The 27,026-nt window shown below is 40.8% G+C and overlaps 1 protein-coding gene across 1 annotated transcript in view; it reads right to left on the bottom strand.

Annotated features, from left to right (window-relative positions):
- LOC126094869 (nuclear exosome regulator NRDE2) overlaps window positions 1–27,026 on the bottom strand; it is a 190,092-nt gene that overhangs the window by 29,956 nt on the left and 133,110 nt on the right. Inside the window, exons 11-12 of the mRNA XM_049909500.1 lie at window positions 17,172–17,449; window positions 11,366–11,590 (exon numbers count right to left, since the gene is read on the bottom strand). Of these exons, the coding sequence (XP_049765457.1) occupies window positions 11,366–11,590; window positions 17,172–17,449 (503 nt within the window). The remainder of the gene's footprint in view (window positions 1–11,365; window positions 11,591–17,171; window positions 17,450–27,026) is intronic.

Genomic DNA, 27,026 nt, shown 5'->3' on the forward strand with positions numbered 1-27,026 from the left:
GTATTGCACATTCTCCTGTGTAAATGATGTCTTGAATGTGAAATTTAAAAATTCAGTTTTCGTTTTGCTACCTCCAACTGCCACACCAGCCTGGTCAACAAGGGACTGAATGAAAGCCTCAGACCAGAATTTTATCAGGTTTTTTCACAGATCTTTGGCTAAGGTATCATGGTGGTAGTTGTTGTATGCTTCGTGCATCAATCTTTTCACAGACACACGGATCTCTACAAACCTTTGCTTGTCTTCATTTATGCGTCCTCTTTTGAACTGTGAGTGCAATAGCCTCTGCTTCCTCAGCATCTTCTGAATTTCATTATTAAACCATGGTGGGTCTTTTTCATCCTTTATCCACTCACTATGCACATAACTCTCCACACAACGATTTACAATCTACTTAAACTTTGCCCATAACCCAGCTATGTCCACCTTATTGGAACTAAGTGAAATGTTAACAACAGCTTATCTGCTCTATCTGGCAGAAACACTCTCTTAGCCTTCTTTCCTGATTTATTAACTTAAGTAACCATAGTTACTATAATGACATCACGATTGTTAATCCCTGTTTCTATACTGACACTGTCGATAAGATCTGGCCTACTTGCAGCTACATGTCTTAAGATATTTCCATTGCATGGGGGCTGTTGAGCAAGCTGCTCAAGACAGTTTTCAGGAAATGTGTTCAAAAGTACTTCGCACAACTGTCTATCTGCATCCCCACAATGACTCCATACACATCCCAGTGAATACTTGGTAGATTAAAGTTGCCTCCAATTCGTATTACATGATCTGGGTACTTATGTGCTACTGACAGCAGACTTTCTTTGAATGACTCCAGAACTGTGACAGAAGATTGGGTGGCCAGTAAAAAATTCAGCAATTAAACTCACCTAGACCTGTTATAGGCGACCACATAACTTCACTGTCTCATTCAATTTCGATCTCAATGGAGACAATATTTTTGTCAACTGCAATGAATACTCCCCCTGCTATGGCCTCTAATCTGTCTTTCCGATATATGAGGTGTGATTTAAAAGTTTTAAGAATGGATCCGCTACTGCTTACTGGTTTGATGGGCAGGTATATGGAGGGTGGGGAGTGAGTCACTGCCTTGTCCTTGAACGCCCTCTGACAGGAAACTGTGTTTCCTTTATCCACTTCATTGTGGCAGCTGGCTGAGTGCCGGTCTGTTAGGGCTTGTTGCCGGATTCTATTTGCGTGAACAAGGACGTAAAAACGGAGCAACAAGTTGGCGTGAAATTTTGTTTTAAAACCGAGAAATCAGCTTCCGAGACTTATGAACTATTAAAAACAGCTTTTTGGAGATAATTGTACGAGCCAGTCAAATGTTTTTGTCTGGTTCAACAGATTTAAATATGGCTGCGATCCATTTGAAGATGAACCACGGTCTGGCCGCCCTTCCACCTTAAAAACGAATGAAAATGTTGTGAAAGTTCACAACTCAGTGCACTCTGATCGTAGACTTACAATTAGGGAGATGGTTGATGAACTTAATTTAAGTTTCTATGCAGTTCAGTCAATTTTAACTGAAGATTTGAATATGCGCTGAGTGTTCAAAAAATTCATTCCAAAAGTGAGCAGAGACAATACTGACTTGAAGTGTGCCAAGAACAGATTAATTGGGCTAAAAATGATCCACATTTGTAAAATAGGGTAATTACAGGTGACAAACCATGGGTATATGGATATGATCCTGAAACCAAAGTGCAGTCTCTGCAGTGGAAGACTCTAGGTTCACCAGGACTGAAGAAAGCACAGCAAAGTCAGTCGAAGGTGAAGACAATGTTGGTGACTTTTTTCCGATTCTACCGGTGTTGTGCATCAAGAATTTACCCCTGGAGGAAAGACAATTAACCAGGAATACTACAAATGCGTCCTTGAGCATCTGCGTGTAAAGGTGCAGAAGAAAAGGCCTGCATAGTGGAAAGACAGGAGTTGGGTGCTACAGCATGACAATGCTCTGGCTCATTGTGCCTTCTCCATTGTTGAATTTTTGACCAAATTCAAAATTCCTATGCTTCCACAACTGCCATATCTCCCTGATTTGGCTCCTGCAGACTTCTACCAGTTAGCTAAACTGAAATTTTCACTGAAAGGGAAGCGATTTGACTCGATTGAAGACATCCAGGCAAATACAGAGAGCGTCCTTAACAAACTTCAGGAAAAAGCTTTCACGAATGTTTCCAAAAGTGGAAACACCATTTCCAGGGTGTTCAGGTGTGTTCAGTCAGAAGGGCACTATTTTGAAGGAGCTGCATCACGGTAGCATGTAAGTACCACCACTGTACAATTACAAGCCCATTCTTAAAACTTTCCAATCACACCTCATATGTTCCATGACTTGCTCAGTATCTCAGACTTTCCACTTTGGATTTCAGCCATCTCCAAAGAATAATTTGACCGTGAGATCTTTCATGAAGGGCAATAAATTTGGGAACTTTGTTACAAATACTTTCAAAGAGATAGAGGGGCTCGCCAGTACTTACCTCAGCTAAGTACAGCCGATAGATACACGTAAAACAGAACCAAAAATTACATTCCTAGCTTTCGGAACAGATGTTCCTTCATCAGGGAGGAGAGAGGGGAAAGAAAGGGAAGAAGGGAAAGGAGATTCAGTTACTCACAACCCAGGCTATGAAGCAACAGAGAAAGGAAAATAGGGATGGTAGCAAGGATGGAGGCATGGTTGTCAGAGGGAAGCCAAAGATATTCTACTGTAAGTACTGTGCCAGCTTCAAACTGTTAAGATGACAGACCACCCTGTGGGTGAGGCCAGCAGCCTTTATGAACTGAGGATGATCTCAGAAGTCTTGCGACAGACGTCACTTATGCTGACATGAGCCTAACTTGCCAATGACTACACCTACACATTCGATAGCCACACGCAGAGCTGCCTCCACATCTCGGATGAGGCCCCCCAGCACACACATTGGCTTTCTTTGTAGCCCAGAACACTATCTGTCTAAGGGGCTCCATTACACACCTAGTGTTGGTTGGAGCTCCCAATAACTAGTTACCACCCCCCCCCCCCCTCACCGCCCCACAAATCCAGTGTGCTGGTTCCACAGCTACAGTCAAAGCTGGCTCCACATCTCATATTGAAGACCACTGGCACACTCATTGGCTTTATTTCCAGTCCTGAACACTATCTGTCTAAGAGGCTCCATAATATACCTAGCATTGGAGCTCCCAATTCAGATACTCGTCCATCCCTACATAACATTTGCTCCTAAGCCCTTAAATCATGACTCATATCACTTTAATACATCTCCCATATTCATGCTCAGACCCTGCTGAAGAAACAGCCACCTGTCCACTCACAGGGTGAATGGGCAAGGCCGGGCAACCCGTCTCCACACTGGCCCTCTACACTGAGTGATGCGAATGCATTACCACCTGCCACTCTCCCTGCAGTGAGGGCAGATGCATCACGTCAGGTGCACTAGGCGGTACCTCGGCAGCAGAACCCATGGGCAAAACAAGTGACACCTGAGGTGTCCCATGCAATGTGCCAGATTCTCCACCACTCCTACATCTCGAGGCAGTAGCTTGGAAGTGATTGACCTTAGCCAAAAGCTCATTCAGTCATTCACGAACTGTGGCCAGCTGCTCCTGTGTCTGCCCAAAGCATGCACACATCCTAACCACAGAATCACAGATATGCAACTTGCTATGCTCCTGATGTGTCATCAATAGATGCTGACGCATAAATGAGCTACATAACCAACTGTTCAGTGAGCAACTACTGCGCTACAGACTGAATGAATTTACCCTTACAAAAACGTGAGATTAAACCTCTTAAATAGAACAACACATACAAAATTTCATAAATATACTTCAAGGAAAAGACAGAAAAAGATAAACATTTAACTTGTCGCTCTGTAGATGGTATATCAGTTGAGAGCTGCAGCCTGATTGATTGTCTTACTAGATCAATGTGTAGTTTCTTTGGGGAGGAATCAGGAATTTTTCTAAGTCCTGCACACAGCACATATACAGCTCTCAGATGTGACACAATTAAGATGCTATTCACAGCGAGGGTCTCACTGAAGCCAGACCATAATTATTTTCCTAACCTTGTACAAAAACAAATGTCCCGTGCCTTATCTTTCCAGTCTCCCACCACCTCCCAAAATCTCACCGTCTAGCCACAGAGGAGCTTTCCCTTGTAACTCAGTACCACTCAGGAATGGAGCAACCGAATTATATTCTCCGCAGGGGTTTCAACTACCTCTCGTCATGCCCTGAAATGAGAAATGTCCTGCCCGCTATCCTTCTCACCCCTCCTACAGTGGTATTCCGCAATCCACCAAACCTGCACAATATACTTGTCCATTCCTACACAATCCCTGCTCCCAACCCCATACCTCATGGCTCGTATTCCTGTAATAGACCTAGATGCGAGACCTGTCCCATACATCCTCCTACCACCACCTACTCCAGCCGGGTCACTAAATCACCTATCCCATCAAAGGCAGGGCTACCGGTGAAACCAGTCATGTGATTTACAAGCTAAGCTGCAACTACTGTGCTACATTCTACCTGGGCATGACAACAGACAAGCGGTCTGTCTACATGAAAAGCCACCAACAAACTGTGGCCAAAAAACAACTGACCATGCTGTTGCTGAGCACACTGCCCAACATGACATCCTTAATTTCAATGACCACTTCACAGCCTGTGTCATATGGATCCTTCCCACCAATACCAGATTTTCTGAATTGCACAGGTGGAAACTTCCCTGCAATATATCCTACATTCTCATAACCTTCCTGGCCTCAACCTTTGTTAGTCAGCCCCTTCCCTGTTCCCATTCCTGCACTACACAGCCTTCATTCCACCATTGCACCCAGTCTTTTTACTTCTCTCCTTTTCCACTACCCCTCCCCCCCCCCCCCTCCACAACATCTCCCTTGCCCTCCATTTAACCTCCCGACTGCACATAGCTGCCCTACACTCTCCCCACCTCATCCCTGGGTGCTCCCAGCAGCACTTCACATCCCCCACTCCCACCTTACTATCCCTCGCCCTCCCCTCCACAGCCTCCTCCTTATCCCCACCCAGTCGCCACTCCCATCATGTACTGGTGCTGCTGTTCGCAGTGTGGCTTCATGGTTATGTATGGTAATACTGGTGGTTGTTGACTTTCTGAAAATTTTAAATTTACAGTTTTGATTTTCATTTGTGATTGTTAAATCAAGATAGTTAATGCCTTCTGGTGTTTCATGTTCTACAGTGAATTGAATTTTGTGGTGTAATTTATTAAGTTCTTTGGCTAAACTTTCTATTTCTTTTGTTGTTCCATTGAGCACAATGAGTGTGTCATCAGAATAGTGTTTGTAATAACGCAGCTTATCTCTCAGTTGGGTTTGGCATCTAAAAAGATTTCTTTTCAAGATTGTTAATATATATGTCTGCTAGCAAGCCTGCATGACTACTAACCATTGCCAATCCAACTTCCTGAATGTACATCTATATCTACATCTAAATCTACATACATACTCCGCAATCCACCATTGAGGATCCGTCCTTCTACCCTTCTTATATACAGGCGTCACCTGAGCTTTTTTCCAGCCGCTCGGGACTTTACGTTGGGCAAGAGATTCGCAATAAATGCAAGCTAAGTAAGGAGCCAATGCAGTAGAGTACTCTCTGTAAAACCAAACTGGAATCCCATCAGAACCTGGCAATTTATTTATTTTCAGCCCATTCAGCTGCTTCACAACCCCAGGGATGTCTATCACTATGTCCTCCATATGGGAATCTGTACAAGACTCAAAAGGCGGTATGTTTGTACAAACCTCCTGCGTGAAAAATTTCTCAAATGCTAAATTTAAAATTTCAGCTTTCGTTTTGCTGTCTTCCGTTGCCAGGCCAGACTAATCAGTGAGTGACTGGATGGAAGCCTTCAACCCACTTACCGATTTTACGTAAGATCAGAATTTCCTTGGGTTTTCAGCAAGAGCTTTTGCTAAGGTATGACAGTGGTAGTGGTTGTATGCTTTGCGCATTGCTCTTTTCACAGCAGCATGAATCTCTACTAACTTTTGCCTGTCCTCTTCTCCCGATCTTTCTTGTACTGCGAGTGCAACTGTCTTTGCTTCCTGAGCATTCTCCGAATTGCGCTGTTAAACCACGATGGGTCTTTTCCGTCTGTAACCCACTTTTTCGGCACATACTTCTCCAATGCGTGATTTACAATGTATTTAAAATTTGCCCATAATTCTTCCACGTCCATCGTACCAGAAGTAAATGAAGTTGATTCATTTACTAAGTGGGATGCTAACAACTGCTTATCTGCTCTTTCTAGTAAAAACACTCTCCTAGCCTTCTTGACTGACTTTTTAACTTTTGTAACCATAGTCGTAACGACAACATCATGATCACTAATCCCTGTCTCAACACTGACACCGTCGATGAAGTCAGGTCTGTTCGTGGTTACCAGACCTAAAATATTTCCATTACAAGTTGGCTGTCAATTTAGCTGCTCAAGACAGTTTTTGGATAATGTGTTCAAAAGTAATTCACATGACGGCTTGTCTGTACCAGCTGTAATGAATCCATAGACATCCCAGTCTATACTAGGTAGGTTGAAGTCGCTTCCAACTAATATAGCATGATCCGGGTACTTCTGCGATACAGAGTGTAGATTCCCTTTGAATGATTCTAGAACTGTCACAGTGGAACCTGGTGGCCAGTAAAAACACCCAACAATGAACTTTATTTCTCCTAGCCCTGTTAAACATGTCCAGATAACTTCACAATCACACTCTACTTCAACCTCAGTAGACACAATATTTTTGTCAACTGCAATGAAGACACCACCTCCTAAGGCGTCTAATCTGTCTTTCCGATGCACATTCCAACCCTCATTAAATCTTTCAGAACTTCCTATCTCAGGGTTCAGCCAGGTCTCAGTCCTGAGAATAATTTGCACACCACATGCTTCCTGGAGGGCAGTAAATTCAGGAACTTTATTCCGAACACTCTGAAAATTTACTGCTAATATCTTGATAGCTGAAGTGTCTTTTACACTGAGCGCATCCTGATTTCCCTGCCTGCATGTTGACTGGTGAGTGTTCATCAGGACACCTCGCACTACTGCCTAGCCTAAAAAAAAACCCATGTACTGCTACCCGAGTAGCCGCTTCCTTTGTGTAGTGCACCCCTGACCTATCTAGGGGCATCCTACAATTCCCCACCCAATGGCGCAAGTCTAGAAATCTGCACCCAAGACCATCACAGAGTCGACGAAGCCTCTGGTTGAGACCCTCCTCTCAGCTCCAAACCAAAGGACCCCAATCCACTCTGAGAACGATGCTGCAAATAGAGAGCTCTGCTTGCACCCCGCGTGCGAGGCCAGCGGTCTTCACCAAATCCGCCAGCATCCTGTGCAAACTGAGGATCGCCTCAGAACCCAAGCGACAGGCATCATTGGTGCCGACGTGAGCAACTACTTGCAGACGACTGCACCCCGTACGCTCGATAGCTGCAGGCAAGGCCGCCTCCACATCTTGGATGAGGACCCCCGGCAGACAAACCAAGTGCACGTTGGAATTCTTTCCAGCCCTGTATACTATTTCCCTAAAGGGTTCCATCATCTGCCTAACGTTGGAGCTCCCAATAACCAGCAAGCCTTTGCCCCCATGTGCCTGCTCAGGCCCTGCTGAAGGAGCGGCCATCTGCCCACTAACAGGATGAACGGGCGAGGCCAGCCGGCCAGCCTCCACGTTGACCTTCCGCCTCGAGCGATGCGAACGCATTGCAGTCTGCCACTCATCCTGAGCTGAGAGTGGCCCCAACGTGCCGGGTACACTAGAAGGTGCCTTGGCTGCTGAGTCTGCGGATGCAGCAAGCGACACCTGGGGTGTCTCAAGCGATGCGCCAGACTCTCCGCCATCGCTGCACCTCGAGGCAGCAGCCTGAAGGTAGCTGACCATGGCCAACAGCACACTCAGCTGCTCACAAACCGCGGCCAGTTTCTCCTGCGCCCGCACACTGCATACACACACACCCTGTCCATCCTACTGCTAATATCTGGATGTATAGAGTTGCCACAAATAAAACAGCAACGGGTGACTGCACAGTTGCGTCACCAGCGCCAGATTGAGCTGCAATATATGAACAATTACTTACGAACTAAGCAATCAAATGACCACAACTATGCCACTAGACAGATATTACAATGCGATCCTACCCCTGTCTTAGTACAAATGACAACCGCCTAGGCGATGTTACACTCTACCATTATTAAAATTTGATACTACCCCTTTCTAATTTGAAAATACACAAAGATCCAATAAATTTCACCACGCAAGCACACAAACACACAAAGTAATTTGAATTAAACCTGTAGAACTAATACGAAAAACTGAATATACGACTAGTTTCTGCTACTGCTGCTCGCACATGTCACTCTGCAAGCACAGATGAAACTGCACTGGCCTCTGTCTGCTGCTGACTGACTCTACAAAATAAACAGAAAGCACTGGCTGTCCAAAACAAACAACTGACTAATGACACCGGGAATTTATACTTTACAGCTATCAATAAGCAATATAACTCCTCTCAAATACGAGAATACGCAAGGATTTTATGTAATTAAATATGCAAGCGCACAAACACTCAGAAAGAAATTAAGAATCAAACTTCTTGTTGAGCAGGAAGTAATTGAGTGATAATATAAGCTTCAGGATATTTATGAGTTCGTAGATATCAGCTCCACACATTGTTCCATGTTTGAGTAAGTTATTTCTTATTATACTGAGTGTTCCCTTGACAGGTATGTCTGTATATAAGTTGAGAATGTCAAGAGATGCAAATCCAACTGTGTCTGGGATGGGGATATCTTTTATGCTACTGATGAGCTAATAATAGTTTTTGATGAAGAAGTCATTTTCAAATACATATGCCTTGCGGTTAATGTCATTAAGTTTTTTGGTGACTTTATAGCTTGGACTATTGGTGGAGTTCACAATGGGACGTATCGGACATTTTGGTTTATGGATCTTAGGTTGTGATTTCAATTTTGGTGCTGATGGGTTCATCACTAAACAAGAAGTTGCAGTTTTTAAGTAACTTTGTAATTTTATCTCGGAAGTTGGGAGTCAAGTCATATGCTATTTCTCTTATGTTATTATTTCTGAAGAATTCACAGTTTTTGTTAATATAATCTGATTCACATATGGCAACATGAAACACCATAAGACATTGACTATCTTGATTTAATAATCTCAAATAAAAAGCAACAGCATAAAGTTCAATTTTTCAGAAAGCCAACAACCACCAGTATTACCGTACATAATTCCTCTTGCCACCCAGACCAACATAAAAAGCATTCTTCAAAACAATGGTTAATCCCATGTTTAAAATCCCAGTGGACACAATTGAAAGACAAAAAGAAACAGAAATTATTAAATCAGTTGCCTCCAGCAATGGGTAAAATCCTGCTATAATATATAAACAAATCCATACAACAAAATTAAACCAACTAACTGCTGAACAATCACCCACATTGATGCACTCTGTCTTAACGACCTGAACCAAATACTTCCTTTTGCCAACAAAGGTATGATACTTGACCTTCTTGAATAAACTGAAATCTTTATCAACACAAATGCAGCATCTGACCACTTACTCGATGACAAAACTGAACTGAGAAACAAATTTTTCCTTCAGAACTTCAAAGACTTATTAGTTCAAAACAAGTAATGAATCAACCAACCTTACACCACCTCCCAGCCCCTGCACTCTCCCCCTAACCCCCTCTCCGCTAATCTCCCCTATCCCTCTCTTTATATCCTAACTACACTTGTGTCAGTGTAAACATCCTACCACAGAATAAAACCTGTAGTACATTTCTTATGAAACCCTCTACTGTTAACATAAATCAGTACTTTTATACATATTACTTCTAGCTGAAGTAAACAGAATCTGCCTTTACTAGTATTCCAGATCATGTTAAAGTAGGAACAGAAATAAGTCAGCAGTTCGTTTGAAATTTTGTTCTTGGTTTAAATCTAAAGCTCATAGTCATATAAACAGCTGCAGTTCATTACAGATGGTATAACTTTAATATATATTACCACTTTTGTTCTTGGCTTTAAATATAAAGTGCAGGGTCATACAAACAGCTCCATTTCATTACAAATACTATAACTTTTATAGACATTATCTTTAGCTAAAATGAACAGAATCTACCCTTACTAATATTCCAGATCAAGTTAATGTGAGAACAGCAATAAGTGAGCAGTTCATGTGAAATTTTGTTTTTTGTAAATTTAAACATACAGTTCATGGTCATACAAACATGTGCTTTTCATTGCAAATACTATAACTCTGTTATATTTTATTCCTGGGCATTCATATTAATGCCAATCTTGATTAAAGTATTTGCTCATAAATTGGCTGCATTACAATTATTCTATGAGATATTAGAGCACTTTAAGTTTGTTCTTGTAATAACTCATTTATTTATTTATTTACGCAATTTGAGCTTTCTTGTTAACCCCTGTTCTGATTAAAGTATTTGCCCATGCAAATAATACATGCAAACAAAAACAAATAACATCTCCATGCAAAGTAGGCCTATGTCACAACTTTGTAATAAGCAACAGTTGTATAGCACATGCTGGATACTGGCAAAGTTTCGTTATCACACTGTAAATAAATACAGATTGTGGAAAAATGTGTGAAGTGATGTACCAATTGGCCAGCAAAATCGAAGCAGACAGATGGACACCAACAGAAAAAAGCTGCCCATATTGACATAACCCAACACCCAGCATTATGCTAGAAACAGATGTGTAACTTTCAAAAAACAATCTGAAGATGAACCTGAAAAGATTTTAAAACCAGTTCATTGAATAATATAGAACTACTCAAAAAAGTGAATGGTTGCAGTCTTATGTACTTGATGTACCGCAAAGTTGAATGTGATGATTACCCTCAGCAAATCAGTCAAAATAGCACAGATTATCAGTATTGGTGTACATGCTTGTTGCTGATCATTTCTGTCTTCTCCTTGTGCGAAACTCATATCTGTTTCTGTGACCTTATCCCTCAACAAGAGGAGGACAAATTTGTGTTCCTGAGGTACCATTTAGAATCATAAATGTGACTGCATTGTGAACTTCTACATCTGATCATAATTATGTGTTTGCAGCCATCTTATAAATTACACTGAGCCAATCCGACGTTAATCACCTTCTAGTAGTTCACTAATGCTGAAATTAAGCAACACTCTAAACAAACTTGTGGAATTTTACAATCATGAGAGTTCTAGATCTGTTAACTTTTTAATCACTCATGTATATGTTCTCCAGAGTATTGAGTTTCTGCTACTCACTTGGTTACAAGGTCTCCCGAGCCTTCAAATTTTGGAATCAGTTTTTCAAAGAGAGCAATTGCTGCCAATGGTGACTCTGTGAGGTATACCATCCAAACATGACACGTTACCCAGTCTACAGCAGCATCAGGCAACAAAATTTCACTCCCGTCTGTATCCCCAGATGGAGAATCAATCAGCAACTCAGCACCAATATGGACGAACTTGGAAGCAGCTTCTGTAATTCTGAAAAATATTGCATCTGAAAGCCTATATTGAGAAATGGTTTATATGGTTTATATGTAATATGCTTCAACTTTTTTATTAAATCACAACCATGTTCAGTAATATATACAAGTGTCCTACATATCAAAACAGAAGTAACATAATATCACCACATTTCGTCTTTGTAAATGAGAGTCTGATATTTACAAAAGGCACATTCTGTGTGCTACAGATCTAATTTCATGGATGATATGTTCAAAAACCAGGACAATGTACCAACTAATGTTTTTTATTTATTTCTGTGTATATTCCTTGGAATCTCATTGATGAGTCGTTTCTAAGAGAACTAAGAAAATAATAAAGAGTGCAATACAAACAATACATGTCACGACTGGCAAGTTAAACTGCAAGTGCAATGTGTTCTCATCCACAGCTTGCAAATGTGTACAACTCTTGTGTATGTAAATTAAAACAGCAAGATAATCATATTCACTATTTTCCATATTTATATGTTGTTTGCACATAAATATTTCAACATTTAACCAGATCATGAATTTCCATTTATTTTACAAACTGCAATTGCAGCATTGTATATGACTTACAATATTTATAATTATATTACCATGTTCCATACACCTTTGAGTATAAAATACAGTTACTAAAATCTGCTAAATGAATAGTGTTAAACAAAGTGCAAAACTTGTCCTGGTAATTATTCTTAGATAATATGAATTAACTATCACATGTTGTACAAAACCTCTGACAGTGATTGTTCATGTGTGATAATACCACGAAATATCCCATAATGATAGCCAAATGGTAACCTCTCATTCCCTTTAGACTTCCATTTATTCCACAGGCTCACAATGACCCAGTTGGCTGACCATTCAAGAAAGTGAAGATCTTATATATTTTGTAAATTTTGTTTAATAACTAAATTTTATGAGAAAAATTAAGCAATAAGTGTAATTATGCTTTGGTGAGCATTCAACACCAAATAACATGACACTGAAAACAGAAACTGGTTGCTAAAATTTACACAAGTTTCATCTTCGATAAAGGTTTGAATTACAATGTTCGCAGCCAGTCATAGTCACGTGGTAGCAAATATTTTATCAAGTGCACATACTGGCACATAGGTGATGACATTTCACTTCTTACAAACATTCAGATATTTTCAATAACGGTGTCCTTGAAAATCATCAACTACACAAAGCTATTTGCAGTTACTGATTACCTGCTGTCTTGTACCATTCCACTCAGCACCGACATTTACAATGCAGTATTCACCCAACAAAATTAAATAGTTGAACATAATGAGCAGCTTTTGATTTAACTCTGCTATTTCTCCAACGAGCAGTATTTCCACAATTTATTCTTATTACGCTCATTTCTGAGAAAGATGTTTGTTCCCATCAGTGCCTTCTGATTGATGTCATTTTGCCCACCCTTTAACTTACATACTGCTGACAGGTAATGATTTGTGTGCCATAATTTGATTATTGTCTGTAAAAATCCAGTCGATTCTTACACACACAATTCTTGTTTTCTTCTCCATGGAATGGATATTCCTTCATTTACATATATTTCTTAAACATTTTTTGTTCCCTGTTATGTAACTTTTAAAGTTCCAGCAAATTAATATTCACTATGTGCTCTAGATATCTTTACATGCACAGTAGAGCTTATCTAACAGCCAATAAGTAGACAATCACTGTTTCTCTCAGCTTCACAAAGAAACTTTCATCTCTGTTTATTAGTTAACAGCTGCATTATTATACCCAGGGCTAGAAAAGTGTCTCAAAGTAGCCTCATTTACTTTTTACCATATCCTATCCAAGACTAATAATATGGCTATCTCTTTGCATGGCACACACAAATCATCCTATACTAGTTTCCACACTTTAGCTATTATCTATTCAGTGCCTGAAGAACCAGGCTGACCTGAGGGGATGGGAAAAAGGGAGAGGGCATGGCTACTCCTCCTTAAAGGTGAAGTTGTGCTCTTCAGTCTGAAAACTGGTTTGATGCAGCTCCCCATCCTAAAACATCCTGTGCATGCCTCTTCTTCTCTGGATAACTTTTGCAACCTAAATCCACTTGAACTTGCATACTGAAGTCAAGTCTTGGTCTCACTCTACAATTTCTACCTCTCACACTTCCCTCCACAACTAAATTCGCTATTCCTTGGTGCCTTTCATAAAGCACTTTTCTCTCCAATTTGATTCAGCAGGTCTTTACCAGTTAATCGATTTACCCTAATAAACCTAATAATTCTGCAGTAGCACAATATTTCAAATGCACCTCTTCTATTTTTGCTATAGTGTTCACTGTCCACATTGCATTTCAATGTAAGGCTACAATCTAGCAAATACTTTCAGAAAAGATATCCTAACACTTACACCTGTATTATTACATGCTAACAAATCTCTTTTTCAGAAATAAAACAATGGAAAATCTAGGATGGAATTTAACAACATTAGAGAAGTAAAGTTGCTACTCACCATATAGCGAAGATGCTGAGTCACAACAGGCACAACAAAAAGATTTGCACAATTATAGCTTTCAGCCAATAAGGCCTTTGTCAGCAATAGACACACATATACACTCACACAAACGCAACTTGCACACATGTCTACAGTTGAGACATATGAAACCACACTGCAAGCAGCAGCACCAGTGCACGATGGGAGTGGCAACTGGGTGGGGATAAGGAGGAGGCTGGGGTGGGGAAAGGGAGGGATAGTATGGTGGGGGTGGTGGACAGTGAAGTGCTGCAGCTTAGACGGAGGGCAGAGAGAAGGTGGGGAGGGGGTTAAGTAGCAGAAAGGAGAGAAATAAAAAGAAAAAGAAATTAGAAGACTGGGTGTGGCAGTGAAATGACGGCTGTGTAGTGCTAGAGTGGGAACAGGGAGGGGGCTGGATGGGTGAGGACAGTGACTAACGAAGGTTGAGGCCAGAAGGGTTATGGGAACATAGGATGTATTGCAGGTAAAGTTCCCACCTGTGCAATTCAGAAAAGATAGTGCTGGTGGGAAGGACCCATATGGCACAGGCTGCGAAGCAGTCATTGAGATGAGGGATATGATGTTTGGCAGCATGTTCAGCAACAAGGTGGTACATTTACAAACTAATCACTCTCCCTGCATAAGTTCCCGTATTTTTGCATGTTATCTCCTGCATCTTTCCAGTGCCACACAATCTTGTATCTCTACCTACGAACCCTTTCCCAGCCCCCACACTTTCTCCGTTCTATCCCTGTTTGCACCCACTAAATCCACCTCATCCAGTCACTCTGCCATCCCCCTTCTTCACGCTAATCAGCCCTCACACCTGCTACCCACAGTAACAAACATATATTTATTAATTATTAGTTATTCTCTACTTTGAGCCTTGTGACTTCTTGCCAATTTCAGTGAGTTTTAGTCTTCCGCTATCGCCGTCTTCCTCAGAGTTCATCTCGTTTTTTCCCCTTGTGCATCCATTTCATCCTTTTCGTGATTTTTTACATGTATTTGGGTGTATTTTTGCGTAATTTTTCAGACATAATTCTACTTTCTTACATAATTTTTCACATTTTTTGCACGACCATGGATCCTTACTCTTGCCATCTGCGCCAATACAGAAAAATTTCCTTGTCCCTAGCCAGATCCCAGTCCCACATACCGTTCCTGTGTTGTTGCTTGTCTCATGAAATCACTACTAATGGCCTTACCATTGAATTACCTGTCTCAGGTTGCCACCCCTCCTTCCACAATGACCTCCACCTGTTCAGATTCTGCCAATCCTTAGCCCTCACCAACATAGTCCTGCAAAACCAATCAACCAAGCCCAATCCTCCTTACAGTAACTTCCCTCCATTCGCAAAATTCTCCTGCTATGTAATCCCAAATTCCTAGAACCCATAACACACACTGAAATTCTTGCCCTGCAGGAACTCGAGCAACATGCACAACACCACCTCAAAAAGCTCTCCATCCTGCTCACTTCCTATTCCCGCCTTGGAGTAACAGCGTTCACCACCTCTACAACAACCTCCAAACCTCCCCCATGGCCCCTCATAGCTGATAAACCCTGTCTCGCAGACCTACTACACTTACCCCACCCTCCAAAACTCCCTCCCACCACCACACAGAACCTGGAACCTAAACAGACCCACAACACAGTCATGAACCTTTCCTCCAGAAGGCTTAGTCCCACAGAAATAACAGTCTTATCCAAAGGCCTCACCTTTTGCCCCACTCCCAAATTCAATCATGCAGGACTTGTTAAAGACCTTCTCTCCTTCTCCCAGTCCCTACAGGTGAAACACTTTTTCATCACCAATCAGACTCAACCAAAGACCAATATCGAACCTTGCCTAATTCAGTTCACTCCTCTATCCTACCGTGATCCACCCCTGTTGCCTCCAAACCACCCCCTGTTAACTTTCCAGAATTTCTTAACCTCGAACTTTGCCTCACCATCATTTCCCAAATCCCTCAACATGCAAACTAACCTTACAAAATGGTTAGCTCCAGAAAAAAAGTCAAGGGGCATGATGTCTGGAGAGCAGGGTGGCCAGGGTGTTGGACTGTTCCTTCCAATCCATCAATCCGGACACTACTCATCTTTCCAGACATTACGCCCCTTGACTTTTTTTTCTGGGGCTACATCAAGGACAGAGTCTTCGTCACACCAGTTGCTGACGTCGACAAACTGAAGGCTAGGATACTAGCTGCTGTGCGTACTGTGACAGAACACATGTTACGAAACACCTGGCGGGAACTGGAATACTGCCTCGACATTCTCCCAGCTACCAAGGGAGCACATGCTTTGGTTTACTAACATAAGTGGTCTTAAAAAAAAAACTAGTAACACTAACCTATATAACAGCACCAAATGTACATTATTATGTCAAATGTAAATTATTATGTCAAATGTAAATTATTATGTCAAATGTAAATTATTCTGTAATAAATTGTTATAATCAGGGCAAGACTTTGGCTCACCCTGTATATGTTTCACCATCATCTGCAAAATATGCACAAACAAGCTGACAAATAAAGTAGTCACAGAAATAATTTCTAATACCCTTTTAGTACAATGAAAATTAATCTTGAGACCTATAATCCAAATGTGAACAAGATAATCAACATCACTGATGTAGGCAGGACTAACTGTCACTTATTTTACTATTTACACATAATAATAAGAGAATTGGGGAGAAGAGGAATTTGTGGCACAACTTGACTAGAAGAAGGGATTTGTTGGTAGGACATGTTCTGAGGCACCTAAGGGATCACCAAGTTAGTATTGGATGGCAGCATGGAGGGTAAAAATCGTAGAGGGAAACCAAGAGATTAATGCACTAAGCAGATTCAGAAGGAAGTAGGTTGCAGCAGTTACTCAGAGATGTTGAAGCTTGTGTAGGATAGATTAGCATGGAGTGCTGCATCAATGCAGTCTCTGGATTGAAGACCACAACAACAACAACAACAGAACAGAGTAGCTTGTGCAAACAATGGATCTTCTGTCAATCAGATAACAAAATGTAAACATAACATAATACATAAGTAATGAGATACTATGCCATCATTCAAAGAAACATATAATTCCTTACGATAGTTGCAAGTTGGCACTGCGGTTTGATGCAAGTGTCAGGACAGTTTCCAGAGCTCCTGCTTTGTCTCCACGAGCCAAATGTACTTCACAAAGAGACCTGTAGAGGGCAATCAGTGCTGCTCTTTCGGTGCTTCCTGGTACCCCAGCAACTGGCATGCCAGGGAAGGCAGCCTCAGTAGCATTTGAAAGAATTCGTTGGGCTGAATCATTGTGGCCCAAATCCAGTTCAAGAAGGGCAAATTCACGATATAGTGAGAGGTTATTCCGATATCGCTCCTGTAAGGAAAATATCAAAATCTGAAAAATACTGCTCCATAAATGGCTTAATTAGCAAATTCTACATGTTTACTGACATACAAATACTCCCAAATACTGATCAAACAAGCACATAATGTGTAACTAAAGTTAGGCCCAAGTTATAATTTTGTGTTTCTCTCACTGCAACTGTGAGTCAGTCAGATTGTGATATCATAATGGATGACAATTATTAATGTTACAATGAGAAAAATCAATTTTTGACAATATAATATATATCGATAGATAAAAAATCTACTCACCACGCAGCAGCAGAACAGACACATAAAAGAAGGTTATAATTAGGCAACCTCTCAGACCCAATGGCTCCTTCTTCAGGCAGATGGGTTGAAATGGAAGGAAGAGGGGTGAAGGAAAAGGACTGGAGAGGTCTAACGAAAGGTGTAGATTTTGGAAAAGTCACCCAGAACTGCAGGACAGGGGAGACTTACCGGACAGGATGAGAGGGAGAGACTGATTATTCGGGACTGCACAGGACAAGATTTGAAAACTTGAGAGCTTTAAGGTGGAAGACTGGGTAATATGCAAGACAGAGATGACTACTAAAATATCATGTACAAGTTAATAAGAGTGAAAGCCTACGTGCACTGTACATAAAAGATGGGGGAGGGGGATGGCGAAAAATAGACAGGTAAGAAAATGAAAGATGTAGAGAACTAAAACAGAGTTTAGAAAGGAGAAGGTACTGTGAAGAAATGTCTTCTGTCTCAATATTTCCTTTTCCTTCACCCCTCTTCATTCCACTTCAACCCTTATGCCTGAAGCAGGAGCTACTGGCTCTGAAAGCTTGCCTAATTATAACGTTCTTTTACGTGTGTGTTATGCTGCCACTTGGTTAGTAGACTTTTTATCTACCCATAATTATTAATGTTAAGCACTCTAAACAGTGCAAAACTGAAAAATAGCAGAACAGTGATAGCTAGTTGAAAGGCCATGACTGAAGGCCATTCTACATAGTCAGCATTGTATACATTTGCAGAGCACACATTAAAAATCTTTAAATGACAAAATCACAAATTGGGGTCTTCTGTGTCATACTGAAGGCATTTGTTGCATCAATCATAATATTCTATTAGAGAAGTAATATGTCATTCAGTAAATGCCTAGTTTAGTTCTTATTTAAGAAACATTATGCCCAAGGTTACCAGACACCACACAGATGCATGGACATAAATTACATTGGGAGACCCACAGGGTTTGATAGCCTGGCCTACTAATGTTCTTGCTTCATGTTAAGAGTCTGCCATTTTACTTTATTCAGGAGGCAGAATTAATACTGTTTGCGCTTGATACGAGAATTGTTGTGAAGCCAAGCAAAGAAGCATCAACAGAGAAAATAGTAAATTATGTTTTCGTTAAAATTACTGACAACTTTTGCAGAAATGTGCTAGCTTCAAAGTCCGAAAGAAAAAAAAAAGAAGGAAAAAAAACCAGTTCAATCAGTTTTGTACTGTACAAAATATCTCACCTTCTATTAACCTAGTAAAACAACAAGAAATAATAAAAAGAGTAGAAAACTAAGTTTTTAGGTCGGCATATTGATGAAAACTTAAGAGAAACCATATAGCAGATCTGCTAAAAGTTGAGGTGCAGCTCCTTTTGGCATATGAATAACTCTCAAATTTGGGCAAGCAAAAGTCAGTGAGTTAACATATTTTGCATATTTTCCTTCATTGATGTCATGCGGGATAACTCCTCTCTTAGACAAATAGTATTCATTGCACAAAAGAAAGTACTCTTAACTAGAATAATGTGCAGGTATAAAGCTCTTTGAGAAATTACACAAGAAATAAAATGTTGGACAGATAGCTGAAGTGTTTTCAAATGTAGGTTAAAGATGTTTCTCCGTAACGATCCCTTTCATACCATAAAAAACTTCTTGAATAGAAATAATTAATCATTAAAAATAGATCAATATTATTTTATATATATTTTTAAGTTGTGCATAAGCATTCTACATTTGTTCTGTTGACAAATTATATATTATAATGTAATCATGAATCTGATCTGTGGAACAAGGAACTAAGTAACTAACTAAATAACTACCTATGACTTTGTCTTCCGTCTCACAGTTGTCTTCAAACACTTTTATTTTCCTCCTCCAAAAATAATAACAATAATAATAATAATACTCTTGCAAGTACTGAAAACTAGAGACTTGATCAGCTTTTCATTTCTATGTGACTCTCAGTTCCTCTTGCTAGTTTTAATGGGTGGTAAACAGATATTAAATATGGTTCACTCGCTGTATATTAACGTAGTTGCTATAACACTGTACAACATACCTGAATATGCACCATGGCACACCCTCATGATGGTTAAAAAACCGAATGGTCAGCTTCATCTCTGCAGTTACTTTGAAGTTTCCACCAACACTCAATTTATCAGCAATTAACACACACTTAACTCTCCCACAGTGTGGCTAGTGCCCCTGCAATTTTTCACCATTTTCTGGAACAACTGACAGTGTCCATTCTGGGGTGCATTAACTGCCTCAAAGACGTCTTCGTGACAAGTGCATCCACAGAAGAGCATTTATGCAACTGTAACTCCTTGCTCACAGTCTTTCTTATTGCATGGTTGAAGAGCAACCCTTCCTAAGTATTTACTGGTTGATGGCTTCTCGAAATTTTCATACGTTATCCACTTTCCTTCCACGTCAGACTGGCTACCGTTCAAGTTGTCTCCAAATTTTTTTCTGTTGAAGGATTGCCTTATAATCTTGTGATAGATGATGGTACACAATTTGTGTCTCAGACCTTATACAATTTCTGTGCTCATCAAGGCATTCCCACATGCTTCCTGCTTCTTTTCACCCCAAATATAACAGCAAGGCCTAATGGCATATCCACACGTTCAAGGTTCGAATGAAGAAGTAAGTCACAAACTCTCTCACAGATGACGCCATGACGTGCTTCTCGAGTTCGTACAGGTTTACGCCAGTGGGAGATTAAGAGGCCAGCTGAGATGCTTCACAGTCACCAGCCACATACCATCCTGCATCCACTCAAGTCACGTACCTCACCAATGTCTGTTGGCGAGGCATTTGTCACATTTCACTCCTGGCTCTGCGGTCTGTGGTCAGGCCTCGGCTGCCGACCGAAGTGGATTCAACCACAGTCCAAAGCTGCCATGGCTGCTGCCTCTGTATGGTGTGCTACAGAGAAGGGCTACTGGTACAGCACCACGATCAAGCTGCGTCTTCACACCACAAGGACCACTGTGAATGCCCTTGCCTCTTCCCTTAGTGCCTGTCACTGCCTCACTGGGTATCCCTGCTGCAGAGCTGACCTGCCCACCTTGTGTATGTCACCACCTCCTGCATCTCTTCCGAGGTTTGGTGCCCAACACATGCAGCCAGCTTTTTCCGTGATGCTTCGTGTGGCCACGGTCTCACCACATCCACCCCTTCTCACCAGTTCCAGCCTGGACTCTCCTCCTGCCACCATCATCATCACCTGCAGCACCCACCACTGAGGCCATGGGTGGAGCGTATCAGTGGAGCCCCTTTCACCAAAGGGGAAGGAGTGCCATAACCCTATACATCATACCTGCATACAAGTCACGACACCAGGCCGCCGGCATGCTATACCCAAATATTCCGCCAACGGCATCTGCGAAGCCCAGTCACCACGGGCCACCTGTGGCTTGTGCTCACAGTACAGTACCTGTCACACTGTCTACTGGCACTTCCTCTATATAAGGACAACATTGCAGGTGCCTGTCCTCAATGTTTCTTAAATAAGAACTTAACTACGCATTTGCTGAATGACATATTACTTCTCTAATAGAATATTATGATTGATGCAATCAAGTGCCTTCAGTGTGACACAGAAGACCCCAATTTGTGACTTTTATCATTTAAAGATTTTAATGTGTGCTTTGCAAATGTATACAATGCTGACTACGTAGAATGGCCTTCAGTCATGGCCTTTCTACTAGCTAATTGTGCTGTCTCTAAGTATGTTATTTACTAGAATGTGGAAAGTAAACTCTTGTTCTTTGTGGCCACACTATTGTTTCTCTAATATGTTTGAGTCCTGCACCAGCAAACAATAAAAATCTCACTTGTTAATATTAGAAATTTTCTTTAGCTCACATGTAAAATCATAGCGTTATTCACTATTAAATCCACACATATTCTAAAAATAGGTGTATGTATGCATGTTCCACATATTTCAGCAAATAAGACGATAGTTAAAGCATAAAGAAAGGTACCCACAATTGGGGTCATCTTATTTGAAAGCTATGAACATAGGTTGAAATTTACATAAATTAAACCCATTATAAAATAAAATAAATCACCCATAAATGCATTTCAAAATGCTACAAAATCCTAACAATCATTAACTAACAAAAGCACCTCCTGAATGTGGTTGAGGTTGAGGTTCCCTGAATGTGGTCTTTCAATTGTTTATTCAGAGAGATGTCTACAGTTTGTAGCATCAAATTCAAAGTACCCACTAAAACAGCAGTCTTAGTATTGCTTTGTGCTAAATGGTTTGACATTCTCAGTTATGTGACTGCAAAACATATCCCACACCATCAAACTTGGCTGATTTCATAGAGCACCTGGTTGCCTCTGCCACACATTTTCCATCTCCAATTTTATACCATTCTCATCCATCCATCCCTTTTCATGAAAATGTGCAAAAATTCCTGGTGGATATTTTATTTTAGTTAAGGTATTCCACTTGAAAATGACCATAGGTTTTAACTTTGTTCCATCTGCCATGCATGTTAATACTACTGTAAACCTGGTCTTCTCCCAGCCTGTACTTCTGACTTGAAGAGTTTCATGCCTTTTGCTTCCACACTTCTATTGTTTATCATATCAAAGTTCATTGGTGTTTCATCAATATTAATCCATATTTGCAAGTTGTATTTCTCCTACATTCGAATTTGTAACCTTGTTGTCAAGACCTTTTGGTAATTACTAAGCAATTTTTGCTTTCTGGCATATAACCAGATTTTTTTCTGTTCATAAAACAACTGCACCAACCTACTGTAAAAACATAGCACTCTCCTCTGGTCTTGTACCCACTCTGCAATATCATTTTCTAAATCAGGCCAGAAAGCTATTCCTCTACTCATGGAACACTTTTTTACCGGTATTCTTTTAACAGCATCTTCATTCTTTCACCAATCTCTTACCATCTTCTCTATTTTATCAAAAGCCCTTGCTGCAGCAGAGTTATTTGATTCTTTAGCCTGTTTTATGACCTTTAAGTTGAACCTTGCTTCATATTTCCTTCTTTGTATGGGTTTCATCATTAGGCACACACTTTACAAATATTACACCAGTTACAGTTACAGTACAAACTGTTTGAACACACAACACAACTTACAACAATACTTTATCCTACCCAATCAGCAGCCAGGCCACCTGTGAAAGCAGCCATGCCATTTACCAGCTCTGCTGCAATCACTGCACAGCTTTTTATATTGGTATAAATACCAACCAGCAGTCCACCAGAATGAATGGCCACCACCAATCTGTGGCCAAGAGCAGAGTAGACCACCCTGTGGCATAACATGCAGCTGAACATAAAACATTTGAGTTTAATGGCTGCTTCATTACTCGAGCCATTCAAATCCTTCCCTCCACCATCAGCTTTTTTGCACCACCAGCTTTTCTGCACCACCAGCTTTTCTGATCTGTGCAGATGGGAGGAATCCTTAAAACGCATTGTCCACTCCCATAATTATCCCAGCCTTAATCTATGGTAACATACTGTCCATCCAACAGTCCCCCCCCCCCCCAACCAATCATTTCCTCCCCATTCTCATCTCCCACCCTCTGTGATCCACCTGTATTTCCTTGCACCTCTCCTTTTTTGCTCCTTTTTTCCACGCCTCCCTGCCCCACAATTACCTGATGCTATGCATGCTGGCTTTCTAGTTTCTGCACGCTCCACCAGACACTGTTTGTCTCTCACCCCATTCATACACTGTTATCCCTTCCCCTTTCCCACCCCCTCCAGACTGCTGCTTGCATCCCACATGATAGTTGCCTCCTGACTGCTGCTTGCATCCCATGTGATAGTTGCATTCTGGCCCAAGATGCTGGAGTTGGCGGTCACATGTGCATGAGGTGTGCTTGATGGATGTATCTCTCTTTTACTGGTGAAGGCTGCAGCCAAAGCTTTATGTAAGTATCTTTTAATTGTGCCTGTCTGCAACTTAATGTGACTTCCTTACACCAAGTAGCAACCAGTCATTTCCTACATTGCTCATATTCCTATCTGGAGTTTCACTGTTTGATTACAACAATATTTATTAGCTGTACATACAAATTTGTGCTTCTACAGGCAAAACCATAACAATGCTAAAAGAGGCTTTTACTTTATGACATGCGCAACCGTACCAATTGTTTAGTAGTACAGAATGGGTATGTCCGCAAAACTGAATAGCCAATACAATGCTTTTATAAATACTCAAAGTCATTACCTGAGTCAGTGATCATTGTTCTCAACTAAATTTACAGGTCATTGGTAGTTTTGGGATGATCTTATAGTATGAACACATGGTAAAACTATACATCTTCGATGAAAATTTATACCTTGTCTTATCCACTGAAATATACAGTACGTATGTACGTATTTAACACATTCCTCATAAACCACTGGACCAATTTCAACCAACCTTTATACACATATAAGTTATTGTTAGTAAAGAGTCACTGAGTGGTAAGAACCACCTACCTTTCAACTGGGTGAGGATGGGGGTGAAAAATAGTGTGGCCCACGACACATGAATACCCAGTTTTTACTCATCCATATTTCAGAACAAAAGCACTTAGTGACTTGCAACAAACTTTACACATAATTACAAACCTTTACAAAAACACTTCTTGCTGAAAACTCCCACAAAATGATGAAAAGAAAGAAGTTTATTGCTTACATACTCCATTTTGGCTGTTTATGCTGTAAAACTGCCGCACCATGTGTGATGTTTAAATTTATTGCTTCTTTGCTACTAACTCTATTTGCAACTTATTTTGCTGAGAATATCCACAGATGCCACTCAATGTACCCACAAAATTATATCATTGTATGATACATAATTAACAATGCATGACATCAAGAACACTGAGCTGCATGAAAAAAATACTGCAGTGGTAAGAACCAGCAACTTCGTACTGGAAAGAGGAAGGTAATTTGGAAAGAGAAGTGGGAGAGGAAGAGCTGGACAGAGAGAAATGGGGAGGGAGGGCATCAACAAGGATGAGGGAGAGGGGGGGGGGGGGAGAGGAGATGGATAGACGGAGGAGGAGGAGACAGACAGAGGGGGGGAGCAAATGGACAGGAAGAAGAGGAGGAGATGGACAGAGAGAAGGGTAGGAGATGAACATAGAGAGGGGGAGGGGAGATAAATGGAGAAAGGAGGATACAGATGACACAAGAGATGGACTCAAAAAGGAATGGAGGAGATGGACAGACTGAGGAGGAAATGGACAGGGGGAGTGAGGAGGAAAAGACTGACAGAGAGATGTGCAGGAGGAGATGGGCTAACAGATTTGGAATAAATACAGACAGGATAACGCTGGGTACTCAGCTAGTGTCTTACACATCCTCAAGCTCGATGCAATAACCCTAATAACTAACAAGATACAGAAATTGAGGTAATATCACCATGGCATTGTAGATGGCTGTAGCTTTTAACTGTAGAACTTCATCTCCTCAGATAGTGTCATGTTTTCTAAAATTAAGGAGCCTCACATTCATGATTGCCACACTGCATTTGCGCAGTAACATCTGACTTCACTAGTGTCAGGAAACCGTCATAAAAATTTATTGTTTACGTGATTACACAACGAATAATTCACTTTACTGCCAGATGAAGATTGTACTGCAGGTAACAAGCTTTTTTTTTCAATTAAAGGAAAAAAAGGTCTACTGAACTCCATATTTATTCATGTTTAAGTAATTTATGATTGCTCTAATATGCATTTCTTTTATTTTCAGAGAATGAAAGCACTGTAGATATTCCACGACATCCTGATGAGAGTGAACCTTCATCTACAGAAAGTGAATGGTGGTGTTATGGAAAGTTGGTTTAGATTTTATTAATATACATAAAGTAGATAAAGGTTATTCTTTTGGTGCTAGTTATTAGGAAAAACATAACAATAATATTCACTACATGCGGTAATAACTTTGTTTCACACTGACAGATGGTGGAAACACTTACAAAGCTCCATGTTCTAAATGAAATACTTATTCCTCTCAAGTCTGTGATAATAAAATCCTACCCACAGGCAAATATTTGCAGTACAAAGATAAGGAACAGTAAAATCATATCAAAGTAAAGATGTGAAGGAGAACTTTTATGTGTCTTCAGGTATGACACAGAATGTCAAAAAAATGAAAACGCGAAAAAGTGGGAGGAGATACATGAATAAAAACAAATGGAAAGAAACTTGCCCCTGTGGACTACTTGCCATTTTACAATGAACTTCAGTTGACTGCAACACCAGTGAAAATTTCAGGAGCGTTAAACCAGAAAATTATGTATCACTTACAGAATTTAAGTCATCAATGAAAATGGTGACACAGATGTATGAAACTGATTTCAGATATAATTTAAACTGGGAAAATTTATAGAACATAAGTTATAATGGCTATACCCTTACTCGTGCATGGAATCAGGTTTTTGATGCGGAAAAGCAACAGAGAAATAAGCTGAGTCATCCACCATCTAACAAAATCAACAATGCTACCAATGTTCTTGCATCAAAGACATTGCCATTGCCAGAGATAGCAGTGGCAGCATAAGCCATGGCTTATGGCGCGACAGCTGTGGCAACCTCTAGTGGTCATCGAGGTCCATGCCGTCTGGCGCGGATTCGAAACCCGCAGCACTCGGTACCAGACATCTGATGTGGCAAGAACTCCAGAAAGGATTTATTCAAGGGAAAGTTTTATAGTAGTGGAATCAATTACATGTTCTGTGGTGTCACTGCCAGACACCACACTTGCTAGGTGGTAGCCTTTAAATCGGCCGCAGTCAGTTAGTATATGTCGGACCTGCTTGTCGCCACTATAAGTGATTGCAGACCGAGTGCCACCACATGGCAGGTCTAGAAAGACTTCCTAGCACTCCCCCAGTTGTACAACCAACTTTGCTAGCGATGGTTCACTGACAAAATACGCTCTCATTTGCAGACGATAGTTAGCATAGCCTTCAGCTACGTCATTTGCTACGACCTAGCAAGGCGCCATATTCAGTTACTATAATTACTACCTTCAAGAATGTATTCTGAACAGATAATATTGTGAATCATGTACCGTCATGAGCGACGTTCATCATTAATGGATTAAAGTTAAGTATCAAACTAATTACATCCGCTTTCTGAATTCTGATTCCTTGTCAAGTTCCAGACCTCATGTCAGTATAATTCTTCCCTCCTCGCGCCAGCCTTCGTGAGCTAAAACACGTGCATTTTGGCCTCCACTCGTAACACGGTGTTGCCTCTTCTGTTAACACGAAATGTTCCATTCACATTAATGTGACCACTGTCAACAAGCAGACTACA

The sequence above is a fragment of the Schistocerca cancellata genome, chromosome 8, assembly GCF_023864275.1.
Source record: "Schistocerca cancellata isolate TAMUIC-IGC-003103 chromosome 8, iqSchCanc2.1, whole genome shotgun sequence".
In the NCBI taxonomy this organism is placed as follows: Eukaryota; Metazoa; Arthropoda; class Insecta; order Orthoptera; family Acrididae; genus Schistocerca; species Schistocerca cancellata.